This window comes from Rutilus rutilus (assembly GCF_951802725.1).
Source record: "Rutilus rutilus genome assembly, chromosome: 1".
Classification (NCBI taxonomy): Eukaryota; Metazoa; Chordata; class Actinopteri; order Cypriniformes; family Leuciscidae; genus Rutilus; species Rutilus rutilus.
The window spans coordinates 42,237,435-42,252,443 of record NC_140209.1 but is presented as its reverse complement, the minus strand read 5'-3'; the positions used below and the strand labels follow the sequence as shown (position 1 = coordinate 42,252,443).

General features: G+C 37.5%; 2 protein-coding genes across 5 annotated transcripts; one reads left to right on the top strand and one right to left on the bottom strand.

The window, feature by feature from the left end:
- Positions 1-732: 732 nt before the first annotated feature.
- Positions 733-6,313, top strand: nosip (nitric oxide synthase interacting protein). 3 transcript variants are annotated; one of them, XM_084405693.1, is made up of 10 exons: positions 733-837; positions 1,111-1,186; positions 1,305-1,410; positions 1,569-1,650; positions 1,741-1,876; positions 3,099-3,241; positions 3,643-3,759; positions 5,635-5,705; positions 5,832-5,940; positions 6,037-6,313. In XM_084405693.1, the coding sequence occupies exons 2-10, from the start codon at positions 1,117-1,119 to the stop codon at positions 6,106-6,108; spliced, it is 906 nt and encodes a 301-aa protein (XP_084261819.1). In that variant the 5' UTR covers positions 733-837; positions 1,111-1,116; the 3' UTR covers positions 6,109-6,313. The 3 variants fall into 3 exon arrangements, with proteins under 3 accessions (XP_084261819.1, XP_084261820.1, XP_084261821.1); XM_084405694.1 differs by lacking the exon at positions 733-837 and adding an exon at positions 941-991; XM_084405695.1 differs by lacking the exon at positions 733-837 and adding an exon at positions 968-986.
- A 1-nt stretch (position 6,314) lies between these two features.
- On the bottom strand, positions 6,315-10,393 carry rcn3 (reticulocalbin 3, EF-hand calcium binding domain). Of its 2 annotated transcripts, none has more exons than XM_084405671.1 (8): positions 10,295-10,387; positions 9,725-9,946; positions 9,434-9,627; positions 9,015-9,187; positions 8,137-8,197; positions 7,936-8,027; positions 7,744-7,851; positions 6,315-6,489 (listed from the first exon to the last, which is right to left on the bottom strand). In XM_084405671.1, the coding sequence occupies exons 2-8, from the start codon at positions 9,937-9,939 to the stop codon at positions 6,385-6,387; spliced, it is 948 nt and encodes a 315-aa protein (XP_084261797.1). In that variant the 5' UTR covers positions 9,940-9,946; positions 10,295-10,387; the 3' UTR covers positions 6,315-6,384. The 2 variants fall into 2 exon arrangements, with proteins under 2 accessions (XP_084261797.1, XP_084261796.1); XM_084405670.1 differs by lacking the exon at positions 6,315-6,489 and adding an exon at positions 6,682-7,575 and having other exon boundaries at positions 10,295-10,393.
- Positions 10,394-15,009: the final 4,616 nt, after the last annotated feature.

The following is a 15,009-nucleotide window of genomic DNA, read 5'->3' as shown; positions in this document are numbered from 1 at the left end:
TGAAACAGAAGGTGAAACAGAGGCTAATATGAGCTAATTAGTAGGCCTATACATAGGGTCAAGAATAAAGACCCATTCACATATTTGCGTCTACACCATAGACTGTAAAGGTCTACATCAGGGACGATAACGTTCTGTTTTTTATAAGAGCGCGCTGCAGTTACACTGAACGCCAGGTGGATTCTGATTGTCAGTGTGTTTAATAATCGTTCATCAGCTTGAATAAAACGTTCTGAAAAAGATTCCTCTGTATCGTTTTTTGACTTTGAATTGAATTAAGACAATTATTAAAACTGTTTAGTTATATCGTCCTTGGTGTAAATTGTAAAATGCTATTTTAGCAGAATATCTACGATAATCAAGATCAAATCAGTAATGAAATTTATTTGTTTGTTTGTTTAGTAGGTAGATCACCTTTTTTGGGATTTATTAGGAAAAACTGATACCAACCATATGGCGTATAGCCTATAGACCTACATGCCGCATGCGTACACACACACACACACACACACACACACACACACACACACACAGATATAAATATATACATATATACGAATACATATGATACCAAAGACTAGACTATATATATATATAGTCTTTGGTATCATAGATATGTATTCGTATATATGTATATATGTATATATATATATATATATATATATATATATATATATATATATATATATATATATATATATATATATATATATATATACGAATACATATCTATGATACCAAAGACTATATAAATGATACCAACGATCTCTGTAAACTTTTATTCTGAAATTTACGAGGAGCCAGGCACAGGTCATTTCCGGGTCACGATCGTAGGAGGTAAACAGCGACTTCTGCGCTTCTGAATACGATATTACTCTATGAAAGAACATATTGTGTTTGATTTATGTGTGTTTTATTTATATATGTTAGCTTAGTAACATAAGTGTACGACTATTATAGATTTCCTGATAACCAATCCTCGTCGAGTAACTTACCTCACTAAGCAATTAGCTGCTATACATCAGTGGGCCAACGTGTTACGTTATGTAAAACTGTGCATAAATCTGTTCACTAAACTCACATAAACGATAGATTTTTGTTCTGTAAAAGACAAACATGACTCGACACGGGAAGAACTGCACAGCAGGAGCCGTTTACACTTATCATGAGAAGAGGAAAGACACCGGTAATGAACCCCTTCTCTTATTTATCTATCTAACGATGTTTCTGTGGTGTTATGTCACTTATTAATACATTATATATAGTTACTATAACAAATTGTGCATCTCTCTTGACATTGCCAGCCGCTTCGGGTTATGGGACACAGAGTGTGCGTTTGGGGAAGGATGCGATCAAAGATTTCGACTGCTGCTGTCTCTCCTTACAGCCCTGCAGGGACCCTGTTGTAACGTACGAGTCCCACTTTTACACGTATAATTGTTTTGGTGCTGAAATTGTCTTTGCATGCGGTTATATAAGTGTTTATGCGGCCTTAATTGTATATGCTGGATGTGACTGGCCAATTCGCATGTAAGCAGCTTGTGTTTGTTTATATTTGCTTACTGCAGTGAGGATGGATACATATATGAAAAAGAAGCCATTCTGCAATACATCCTTCACCAGAAAACCGAAATTGCCAAGAAAATGAAGGTTTGGCCACTTTTTACATGTGTTTTTTGCTCCAAATGTAAATGTCCTTCTCTGTTTGTCTAACAGACATGCATATATTTTTAAACTCAGGCATATGAGAAGCAGAAACAGGCTTTGAAGAGTGAAGGCCAGCTGGAGTCCAAGTCTGAGGAGCGACAGAGAGCCGAGAAGTTCAGACAGAGAGAGAACAACATCGTCTCCAAGCCAATCAACCCCTTCACTTCAGGTATGGAAATTGGGGGATAAGATTAAACTAAAGCAGTGGTTCCCAAACTGGGGTACGTGGAACGACAGTGGGATTAATTACCCACCTTAAAATAACATTAAACCGAGGATGTATTTCTAACTGGAAAAATGCTGTAAATACATGCCAATGTATCCGACTATGTACCTTTGTAAAAGTGTGGATTTAGCACAAGTATAGACACAGCGAGTGGATTGAGATCGATTAAGAATCAAACTCTCTTTGATACAAAAACAAAGTTTTTAATGTTGATCATTTAATTTACGAGCAAGACTGCAGTTGTTCCCAAATAACCACACAATTGCAAACGTTACATTTATTATGATACAACAGGTCAACCAAAAAAAGGGTAATATTAAGGTACATTTTAAACAGTATTGTTGGTATTTTCTCTATTTTGCAACAAAAATAATAGTTCCAACGAAAGCCACAGCAGGACTGCAACGCACAGGGGTGTTTCATGAACGATTCTGCGGCTTTAAACGAATCGTGAGAGCGTCGTTTGTGCTTGCTGTTTAATAATAATTTTAAACTTATTTTAAAATGTATACCTGTATGATATTACGCTGTAGCCACATCCGACCAGCGGTTGGAAAATTAATGAATGGATGATTCAGCTGCAGGCGCCATCTTCTGAAGAGACACGGGAATTTATTCGGCATGACCGTCACAATGCATAATGGGTATTCTCTAGCTGTTGAGCATACATGGGTTGTACACTCGTTATTGCGGTGCATTATGGGATTGAATGAGTGCACTTAATAATGTCCAGTATGGTTTCGGACACCACTATAAATGGCTGTCCCCTCAAATAGTGTTCTATTTAAGGGTATGGGGGTTGATTTCGGACACAGCCAGTGACTTACCGCCAGCTTCTGGCGGTTTTAGTTAGTTTCACTTTGTTTTTACCATCATTGCATATTTCTCTATTGAACTTTTTTTATTTAAAACATTATTTATTTTATAAAGTTATTTATATAGGTAAAAATGCACTTGAAAATCAATTTAGGAGGCAAAAATGGTTCCTTAATGGAAAAGGTGTGACTGCAGTCTAAGTGGAAGAGAAGGGGGTATGCAGAAGGATGGTAAATGCCTCAGGGAGTATGCCACTCTAAAAAGTTTGGGAACCACTTTAGTAAAGTATAACTCTATAAGATTACACATAATCCTGCTTGATTATGTATGTTAACTCAATTCTCTTTAGGTAAATCTAAAGATGATGAAAGCCAGAAGGGCTCAACCAGTTCTGACACTTCAGCAGGGGAGTCCAGTTCTTCTTCAGCTCTGCCCAGCTTCTGGATTCCCAGCCTCACTCCAGAGGCCAAGCCCACCTTGGTTAAAAAACCTGTAGGTTTCTAGATCTGTCACTTTCCTCTCTCTGCCAGCCACGTGTCCCTAACCTTGGGTCTTCTGTTGTCTCATATCATTCATTGAAGAACATTACACAAGAGATTGTAATACCCTGAAATCAGTTTGCATGCTTCTGCCAAATGTTCTTTTGGTCGGTCATGATGCCCCTGATTGGTTTGTTTGTCCATCTCGCCCTTCTGGTTCAGTCGTTTTTCCACTCTGTGTGTTCACTATCTTCTTGTCATTATTGTTGTCTTTCAAAGTTTATCACCCTGCATGAGACACTAGGCAGATCAACATGCTCTCAATTCAAGTTATACACTTCACAAAGATATAATGAGCTCTTTTGACCCAATCAATTATCGTTAAATGTTTTTCCTGCTCTCCTGCTTTTTCAGTCAAAGACAGTGTTCTGCCCCATGTCAGGACATCCTTTGAAGATGAGTGATTTGATTTCAGTGCGCTTCACTCCACTGGACCCCAGTCTGGACCGAGTGGCCCTCCTCACACGCCAAGTAAGAAGTAAACCATTGTGATCTCCCACCTTTTCCTCTATTTCTCCTGAGCCGCATCTCTCTGTTCCTATTTAATGCTGTATAAACTGCAGTTTAAAAGTTTGGGGTCGGTAAGATTTAAGGCTGCATTTAGTTCAAAAATTACTTCTGATAAGTCTTCAGTGTCACATGATTCTTCAGAAATACATCTAATGCTGATTTAATAATGCTGAAACATTTCTCATTATTGATGAATGAGAGAAAGAGAATGAGAGTCCAGCAGGCGTAATGATATGACGCAGCGCCTGAAAATAGTCCCCAGCTCGGTAACGTCCACCGTGACCGGGACTAATGCCGAGTTCACATTGCACGATTTTCAAAGTAGTCGGGTCACTGTTCTTTTCACACTGCACGACTATCCAGGGTAACATTCAGTTGCTGGTGTGTTCACACTGCACGATGCATCGGCGACAGGAGGAAGAATCGCCGACAACTTCTGTCTGGTCCGCAAACTACGTTTCGCAACCAAACACACGCGAGAAGTGATAAGGAAATAACGCAAAATCTCGCGTGCGTAAGACCGCAGTTCTCGCGCGAGACTGAAATTGTTATTAAAAATTATAGCCTGCAAGAAGCTTGCGATCCAAATTGTCTGTGCACTGATTTGCAGCAAAAAGGAGAAAAAGAAAAACATATTATGCATGAGGAAATGGCTGGGAAGACAAGGGGAGCAAGGACTGTGTGTTCTGCAAAGAGAGTTGGGGGTAAATAAATAATTTTGCAATGTGCTGCTGTTGCTGCTGGTCAAGCAAATGTTTGTGCTTTGTTTCTGTTTGATATAATTGTAAATATATCTATTAAAATACTGATATTGTGGCCTATAACTCCTCAACGAACTCCCCGCTGCTCTGTATCTTGCTCTCTCATTGGCTGTCGGTCATCGCCGATGTAGTTTTCAGTCAGAACACTTTTCACACAGCAGGATTTTAAATCGCCGACAGGTCCAGATATTTAGCATGCCAAATATCTCAGGGGTGTCGGCGATTCTCTAAGATCATGTCTTTGCTCATTCACACGGCATGATTGTCACTCGCGTGAACGAGCACCGATTTGCCATTTGTCGGCGATTTCTCAAAACCTGTCGGCGAGCCAAAATCGGGGCTAAAATCATGCAGTCTGAACTCTGCATTAGTTTGTCTAACCTATTAAACCTATTTTCAGGCGCTGCGTCATATCATTACGCCTGCTGGACTCATGGTACGGCAGCAAAGTTTCTTGATTATTACGCAGGAATGAGAGTATAGTTCCTAGCCATATCAGCCTAGAAAATCGCAACTTTTCATTTTCCGTCGGTCTTAGTACACGATGTAACTACAGAAGAGTCAAGTTTTAAATAGGAAAAATATCGAAACTCTTTGGTCATTTTTTTGAGAGAGATGCTAATGGTCTTGTCCGGTTCAATGATCTATGCTAAGCTATGCTAAAAGTGGTACCGCCAGACCCGGAGTTCGGCTGAATGGATTCAAAAACGGTAAAACTCAACTGTTTAACTCTGGGGGAGTTGTAAAATGAGCCTATTTCCAAAAAAAAGTGGAGTATCCCTTTAATTAATAGAAAGTTCAAAAGAACAGCATTTATTTGAAATATAAATCTTTTGTAACATTACAAAAGTCTCTCCTGTGACTTCTGATCAATTTAATGTCTTTGCGGAATAAAAGTAATGAAATGTTTACATGAAATAATAATAGTAAAATTAAATATTCCATATTTATATATTAAATATATTTATAAAAATGACTTGACTTCAAACTTTTGAACAGTAATGTATATTGCCACTTTGAATTATTGTATACCTTGTTTTTGAACCATTCAGAAAATGTTTTACATGATCCTCAGGACAGATACGTGTGTGCAGTAACCAAAGACACGCTTGGGAACTCGGTGCCCAGTGCAGTTCTCAGACCCTCGTGAGTTTGACTTTTACATTGTTTATTCAACAAGAATTGATCTGGCTTCATACCTTTTTATACATTTAGTCCTTCCTCTCACTTCTAGTTTCTCTCTCTTTTTGTGCGTACTGTCTTTCCCTCAAGTGGAGCCGTAGTCACTATGGAGTGTGTGGAGAAGCTCATATGGAAAGACATGATTGATCCAGTGACTGGAGACAAACTGAAAGAGAAGGACATCATACCCCTTCAGAGGGTGTGTATAAGAGAAATAGTGCTGAAGAAAATGTCTCAATATGTCACACATACTCGCAAAAAGTCAGTGTTTAAATGTCTCTTTGCTCGTGGACAGGGTGGGACTGGCTTCGCGGGCTCAGGAGTGGATCTCAAAGCTAAAGAGGCCAGACCCGTTATGCAAGCATAAACGAGAGGATTGGACAACGCTTTGACCCTGTAAATATTATCATTCATTTTGCAGGACCCTTTTTTTTTTTTTTTTGGTGCTTTTGGGTGAGGGGTAATTGAGTGGATGCTAAATTTGTTTCTCTTTGGCCCTAAAGATACTATCATGTTATGTGTACACTATATACAGAATGTTTTTCTTTTCAATAAATAATTCATTTTACACACTTTAAAAGTCACGTTTGTCTTATTTTAATAGTTTGAAGAGACATTCAGGCTTTTTGTGGTCATAACAGGGTTAAAGTTCATCATGATCTTCTACCAGGGTCCCAAAGTCGGTTATTGTGCTAACTTTAATGAAATCCATTCTATCCATGATCTCACTGATAGAGAGACGACCATCCTGAGAATGACAGCAAAGGATACAGACACAATTTTGAAAATGCAGAGGGGAAAGAATGATTTAGTTTGGAAAAAGAGATTAAGAATAAAAATTATTTCATAAGCTTTTGTGAGTAACAATTACACCTCCTATGATAATGCAATGTATTTGTGAGAACACAGAAATTAAACCCCAGTCCAAAATCTTTTTTTTAAACCAACATGGCTTTATTTAGAATTCACAGAGAGAAAAATGTTCCACCAATACAGTGTCAATCACTTTTGTCTCCTCCCACACTGTAAAACGTGATCAGTTGACTTAACTTTAAAAAAGTGAGGAAACCCATTGCCTTAAAATTATTAAGTAATAAACTTCATGTGTAATTGAAAAAATTAAGTTATGTGAATTTGACAATTCCACATAATTTAATTTGTTCAATTACGCATGAAGTCTATTTACTTAATAAATAACTTTTCTAAGTTAAGTCAACTGATGTACCTACTGAATCCAACCCCTCTTTCCCTCCCTTTTTGCTCTGGTTTCATTTCTTTATACCTCTTTTCATGCGAGTGGTATGTTGAACGTGAAATCACACACCACTAATGTGAAATTTACTTTGTAACAGTCAAAATAGGCCTGTTACATTGAATACTGATGCAACTGGCCCTAAATTCAGTGCTGAATTCCTGAGCATCTCTCAAGTGGAAGATGTATGCCTGTTTCATCACAATATAATCAAGCTGTGGAGTGTCTGTTCATAAGGAATGTGCTTGTTCATCATAATTGTTTTGCAAAGGCTGAAATGTGTTTGACAATAAATAAAATGCTTATCTGTCTCAGTAAGATTCTTATCTTCACTGATTCAGAAGCTTGAAGCCTAACCCCTGAACTTTGACCCTGGAAATGTTCCTACCCAACAGGCAATGAAGACTAGCTGTTCCTATCTTCTTACCTACACCCAAAATATACTGCCCTCCCCTATACCCAGATATGCTAGCATTAAAGCTCATCGTGTCTTTTAGTGAGGTCCTCTCCGTAATTAGTCGCCTGGCTCCCAACAAACATGTTCCAGTTTTCCAGAATCTCCTCCTTTGTGATTTTGTCATCCTGGTTAGTCAATTATATGGAGCGGATGGAAGTCCATTGTGATTCATTGGTAGCAAATTAAAAGAAAGACAGAGGTAAAGATTAATTATATTAACAATTGATTGGTATTTATGCATTATTGCGAACTAATGAAGCCACCCATATGTAGACCCAGTGGATGTCACTTACGTTGTCTTGATCAGTTTCGTGAATGAGATGCCGGGCCTCGTTATCAGCATGGTCTACCTCTCCAGGGAGGATCCATTGAGATACTTCACTGGCATCAAGGAAACCGTCCTAAAAAAACCAAACCGTGAACCTTGAAAGAACAGCCAGGAAACACTCCAGGTGATGCTAACAGATTCCCTTCCCACTGCATACCTTATTCATGTCTCTGAACTCTGAAAAGTGTTTCTTCTCTGTTGTGACCCAATCTGGTTCATTTTCTCCATTTTCAGGGGTGAACATGTCCCCTAGTGTCAAAAGGAACACATGCACTTATTTTCAATTTATATGGCCACAAAATATCAGTTCTAATGTATGTTTTTTTTTCCTTCCCAGGAAAACACTGTAGAAATGTACCAATGTATTCCTGCAGATTAATCTTGCCATCACCATTCTTGTCAATGTCTTCAATTGTTTCCTGTAACATTGAGGGATAAATGTTTAGTGATCTATTCCATTGCTTGCATTGACAGAGGATAAATGTTAATGTTAAATAGCAAAACAGTAATTCATCTGTTACTTGGCCATTTTTCTCCCAGCTTATGTCATGTTAATAATTTTGCATGTTGTTGGCATATGCAGTTTATGGTAATATTAATACATTTCAATGTTTGAAAAAAAATATTTTAAAGACATTTGTGTACATTTAATTGTCAAGGCAAAATACCACAGGTGAATAGGGTAAAAATGTCAATTAACAGACATCGCCATACTTCTCCAGTTGATTACTTACATTAACAATTGCAAAATTGCTTTGTATTACAAGTTTTCAAAAATGTTCTGTTTAAATATGCAAATTGAGCTTTATCTAATTAAATATGCACTAATATGCATACATTTCCAGAACAGAAATCTCTTTAATGAAGCTAGATTCAAAATTATTGTTTCATTTTGTTGACATATCAGAGTTAATTTTGGATATCTTATAACTTATTCATGTTTTTTTGAAATGTGAATTAAATATTAACAAAAAAAAGAAACTATTTGAATACATAGGAAAAGATACTGTAATTGAAACCTTCAAAATGCAAATAAACACTTAAATGTACATTTTGGATGTTTTCTTTCCTAGTCTGAAAGAAGACCAGTGGAAGTTATGGAAGCAAGATATCAAAACTGACCAGTCATTTAAAAAAAAAAAGGTTTTCCCTGTATTGTCTTGCCTTGATATCTGTCCCTCTTTCTGATTTCTCTATCATAATAATCATCTGTCCCTTCCTCTATTATCACCTCACCTGTATCACAATGTGTTTCATGTGGTCGAACTCCTCTGGATGAAGGAAGGCAGTGAACTCTTCTCTGGTAGCGACACCGTCCCCGTCCCGGTCTGCGGACTTGAATCGTCTCTCATCTCTAGTCAGCATGGCTTTGTAACTGGATTTATCATCCACATCATCAAACTCTACATCTGGAATACAGCAACATAGTATAAGTCAACCATTAATATTATTTCCTTCTGCAGTGTGTATTGTCTATGTTTATGGTCTAAACATTATTTGCCCAACATTTTTTTTACCTGAAATAATAATTTTTCTTTTTTGCCAAGATTGCACTATTGTTGTAGATAATAAATATTCAATCCCCTTTTAAACAGCAGTTCCTCATTAAACATGATTAGCTGCCACACCCAAATTCAAAGGGTTGTTTTAATTACCCATATAATATCCATATGTGGTGTTCTTGTACTCAATCCATCCAATCTTCCCATCCTTGTTCTGGTCGTACTCTTTCCAGTGCTTGTCCACGTTCTCCTCGATGTACCTCCTCTGCCTGTGCTTGATCCAGTGGTGTAGCTCAGCATGACTGACGAAACCATCCTTATCTGTGTCAATCTTATCCACAATCTTTCTGCATGGGGAAAATATATATATATATATAATAAAGTAAGACACATGCTAATATTATTCTGCTGTTTTCTGTATCATTCTCACATATTCAATTTTACCCTAGTCTCTCTTTGCTCTCCTCAGGGCTTAGCTGGTCAAAGGTCTTGGCTTCCTCTTTTCCCAGGAAGGCCTCGTGGTCATACTGGAAACCATGGGCATCATCGTGAGCATGATCACTGAGGTCAGGCTTATGATGTACACGCTTCTCCTGTGCCGGCACAGCAACCGTGACCCCAAAAAACAGGGCAAGTGTCCCCAAAAAGAGCAGCTGCATGTTCTCCCTACAGTGTGTGTGAGAGAGAAAGACAGAGAAAGATTTTATTAATTCTTTCTGACGTGAAAAAGTAAGTTGCACACTAACACATAAAGTCATTGTGCTTGGCAATGAAAATGTAACTTTAACTTTAATTTTAAACTAAATTATACAGCATGGGTATCTTATTTAAACTTTCAGAAGAACCATCAACTATTTTATTTTAAAGCATAATAATAATAAAAACTAATATATTTACAGCAGATAATGAGTATTGATTGAACTGTACAAAAGCAATTGGCTGTACAAACTACAAATGTGCAATTTAAGTTTAAAGTGCAAATATTTTTCATCTTACATTTTAGAAATGACTTACCAAGCCTGCAGTGATTTCTGCTTGAGTACACCCTGAAGTTGAAGAGTACGCGTTGGCACTGTTCTTTAAAGTGCACGTAAAATTAGGCGGGGCAACGATGTTACGTGTCCTCAAAATGTTTTATTGACAGGAAAAAGAGCCAATCACAAGACCAAATTAGGCGGGGCCGAGGAAAATTGTAAGTTCTACTGGCTGCAAAACGCCACGTTGACACGCGAACGCGCATCAGAGAGCAAGGCGCGTTTTGACAAACTGGAAAAAAAGTTTTAAGGACAGCTCATCTTTGACAGAAATATTGTGCAGATTGCGTTTGGACTGATGCATTAATGGAAATAAATAAAGTTGCATGCATGTTAAATAAACTTAATGTAACATGCAAACTGTTTTTCGTGAAGTCTTTAAGGCGCAAGTTCATATTCTGGTCAGTGGTCTTTTAAATTACTTATACGTCTCTTATAGGCTAAGTAGTAAAGTATTTCACTTTAATGACAATTAATAGATAATTATCATTGCCATTAAAGTGAAATTACTGAACATAAACATACAAGCTTGATAAAAATGATCATTCTAGAAGAAAATTGTAGATGGCACTTAGAGGCTTCTGCATCTGAAGTCTTCATATATATATATATATATAGGCTATATATATTTATTTATTTTTGCGAGATGGCAAGTGTTAGGCTAATATGTTACCGCAATTACAAACGTTATTTCAGACTCAACCTCTGGATCAAAACAGATATTTTTCAGAATCTTTTAGAAACCCTCTTCCTCAAGTGCTTTATCATTGTCAGATCACACGTTAAATGTCTCACGTGTTTAGAAGAGATAGCCTTGGTCTATAGCCTACTTTTTTTCTTATTGTCTCATCAATCATAGTCTATTAAACTCGTTTTTAAAGTTAAGTATCTTGTTTAAATGCCCTCTTCATTATCAAAACAAATAAATAGATCTGTGGCGATTGGAAAATCAAAAGATTTTGGGGTTAATGTGCTCTAATGAGGATAACGGAGATCATCAATTTTTGAAATACTTTTGTTAGCTCCAGAGCTGTATGTAGCCTATAATAAGATTAGCTGCTTTTGAAATTAACCTGTTTTTTAAATCTTCGAAATCTTCCTCTTTTACACAGTATAATTATTACTAAAGCTTTAATCCCCTTTTTATGCACAGTTGGCATACACTTTCGACATCCAAAACAGTCATTTGTTTGTGGTCAGTTTGACATCAAGGAGAATACATAAAAAAAATGCAATAATATATAGGCCTATTGCAATAAAATAAAGACAAATATATTCCCTGGGAATCAAACTTAACCTTTGTTTTGCCATCGCCATGCGTTGCCAGTAGAGCTAAAAGGTCTGTACTTGGTTATGAGCAGGCCTAGACAAATCCAGATTTTTTAAATATTTCCTGGGGAAAATTCTGCAGAATGAACATGATAAGTGTTCAATTGAACTGAGGGCTCTATAATAATATTGGTAGCTTAATGCATAATTCAAATAGCCAAAATATATTTCCTAAACAAACACACAAGGGCCAGCATTCACTACTGTTTAAGGGTTTGAGGTCAGTAAGATTTCTTTTTCTTTTTTCTTAAAATAAATATTCAGCAAGGATGCATGAAATGGAATTTAGCCTAATTACTAAAGACATTTATAAAGTTACAAGTTCTTTCAGGATAAAACCCCCCCAAAAAACATTGATTACAGTTTCCACAAAAATATTAGGCATGCACAATGGATCATGTGACATTGAAGACTGGAGTAATGGCAGCTGAAAATTCAGCTTTGACATCACAGGAATAAATAAAAATGTAAAGCTAATTAAAATAGAAAACAATATTACTGTTTATACTTGTATATTTTCGATCAAACAAATGCAGCCATGGTGAGAATAAGACATTTCTTACAAAAACATTAGAAAATCTTACTGACCCCAAATGTTTGAATGGTAGTGCATATAACTTTATGAATACGGGGGCTTGAATTCTGCAGAAACCGACATATACAGTTTTTGCATCCAGTTTCTACATTAGCCTGCTTATGAGAAATACTTTTTTTATTTGAAAAATTTAGTATACTTGCACCTATGGATGCTATAGGACCAATGCCACTTAGCTGTGTCTACTTATGCCTCCTTCAACTTTATCGCCTCCTTATTCGGTTGTCTCTCGACCCCTCATCCTCCCTCACATCTTTTTGCACAACTTTTCACACCTGCCCTCTTTCTTTACCTCTTTGTCTTTCTGCAGACACACACAACGCTTCGTCCCTCGGTCCTCACCCCTTTTCTCTCTCTCTCTCTCTCTCTCTGTGTATGTGTGTGTCCCTTCTCTTCTCTCTCTTTGCCTGTGGCTGTGTGTCTAGTACCATGGAGCAATTGAAGGTGACAGGGCCAGAGAGAGAGGGGGGGAGAGGGAGGACGTGGCACTCTGTAGCCTGGGGGCACACAACAACACACAGAGAGAAAGAAAGAGAGAGATGGTAAAGGAAATGGGAGGGCAGAGATGACAAAATAAGGAAGAAGACAAGTGCTCTGGAACCAAACGGATGACACAGAGTGATGGAGAGGCTGTGGGCCTAATGAATTATTTGTAATTGATGCATTAACATCAGTGCCTCTGCCGGATTTAGTCGTCACACACTGGATATCAAGTACTACACTTACTCATTTACCACGTATACATGCACTCTCATACATGTACACATGTTTTTTTTAAGAACTTGATGTTAATTTGTCCCGGCATTGTTGCTATGGTGACCTCTCTTCCCCCTCCCCCCCAGCAGAGAGAGAGAGAGAGGGTGACAGGGATGAACTAACAAGACACTGAAAAAATGTGCCCTGAAGGAGCGTACGCTCACACACCAGCACACATAATAAACGCGCACTCAACGTCACATTTGTGCAACACGCTGACACTAAATAATACCAACATTTTATTAGGATCCGTTCTCATTTGCTTCATTTTTGTAACTATTTCAAAAAGTATGACCCACACGGAGAAAGATGCTCCCATTGTGTTTCAGTTCAAATCCTCCGTCTATTTGTCTTTTTCCATGAATCCTCTGAACGAGTGACAAAGAAGGAGACGTAGGTATGGGGGGAGGCGATGAGAGAGGAAGAGAGCGGAGGGTTTTGTCAACCGGAAATAAATAAAGCTGGCACCCTCCTTCTCCTCCGCCTCCTCTGTCTCTCATTTTCGTGCCCTCCGTGTCCCCCTTCCTTGTTTTTCATCTTCTACAAGGATACATCCATGGCCTCGTTATGTCTTCCCTTTTTCTCTCTTTCTGTTTCAGTTCCTTCGCTATCATGCGTGTTCTGCACGAAACTCCTTGTGTTTTTTGCTCGTGCCATCACAAGTGTCTGTTAACCTGATGTAGCTTGTCACATTAAAGGGAGAGTTCAACCCAAAATGAACATTGTCATAATTTACTCATGTCATTCCAGACCTGGTTTGATGTTATTTCTTCTGGAGCACAAAAGGAGATGCTTAGCAGAATGTTCAAGCTGCTCTTTTCCATACAATGGGCGTCAAGCATAAAAGTAAGATAACAGTAGTCCACGTGAATCTTGCACTATATTCCATAGGTTACACTTTATTTCAAGGTGACAAACAGTGTAAGTACTGAGTAATATTAATTAACTATGTACTTGCACTCATTTCTCTAAGTGGGAAGAGCATTTTAATAATCCAAAGAATAAATAAATCAAGAACCTTTTTCCACTGTAAAAAAACCCAAACCTTTTGTGCTCCATTCCATGGATTTTAAATAAAGAGCCTTTCATTTTAAGAGTTTTACTGGGGTTAGGGTTAGTTTCTTGTAATTATGCATAACGTATTGTTATTATAGCAAGTACATGTAACGTGTCACATTATAACAAAGTGTTTCAAGTTTTCAAAGGTAACTTAGCTTTGACATTCAGTCACCATTCGCTTTTATTTGATAGAAAAGAGCAGTGTGAATATTCTTTGTGTTCCACAAAAGAAACAAAGTCATACAGGTTTGGAAAGACATGAGGGTGAGTAAAATTCTAATTTTTTTAAATTAAATTTGAGATGATCTCTTTAATATGTGTGTACATCTGCTCCCATCAGTAAACTCTGTTTATGGGCATAATACCCAAAATTTAATAGCAGAAAAATAGCAGTGTCTCCAAGGCTCCCCTTTGTCCAAGACAACATTCCCTCCTGCCTAGACTGATATGTACTTCTGTTGTAATAAATATATAATAGTGTAATCTTGTTTTTTTTTTAGCATTTTATTTAAGATTTTGTTATTATATTTGAATCATTTTAAGACTTTTTGGGGGGCGCCCTGAAAGTTTGCTGATGCCCCCTAGTGGGCCCCGGGCCCCCTGGTTGAGATACTGCCTTACACTGCATGCATGAAAAGAAAAAAAACATATGCTTCATAATTCAAAGATCGGTCTAATACCCAAAAGACAACCCAAAACCTCTTTGATCCTTCTTACCTCAAGCATTTGAGGTCTCATATTTATTCGACTTTTCCCCTAAGTTGAATCTTTCATATTAACTAACACCAAAATTGTCATGCTATGTAATGTTGGATGAGTCTCCTTTATAAGAACGGCAAGGCTCTCTCTCTCCCTCTCGGTTTTTCTCTCGTATTTTAACGTGTCACAAGGCTCTTTGGTTTTTAAAGTTAATCCAATAAAATATGCAAATATAGCATTGGGATTGTGACAAAGCG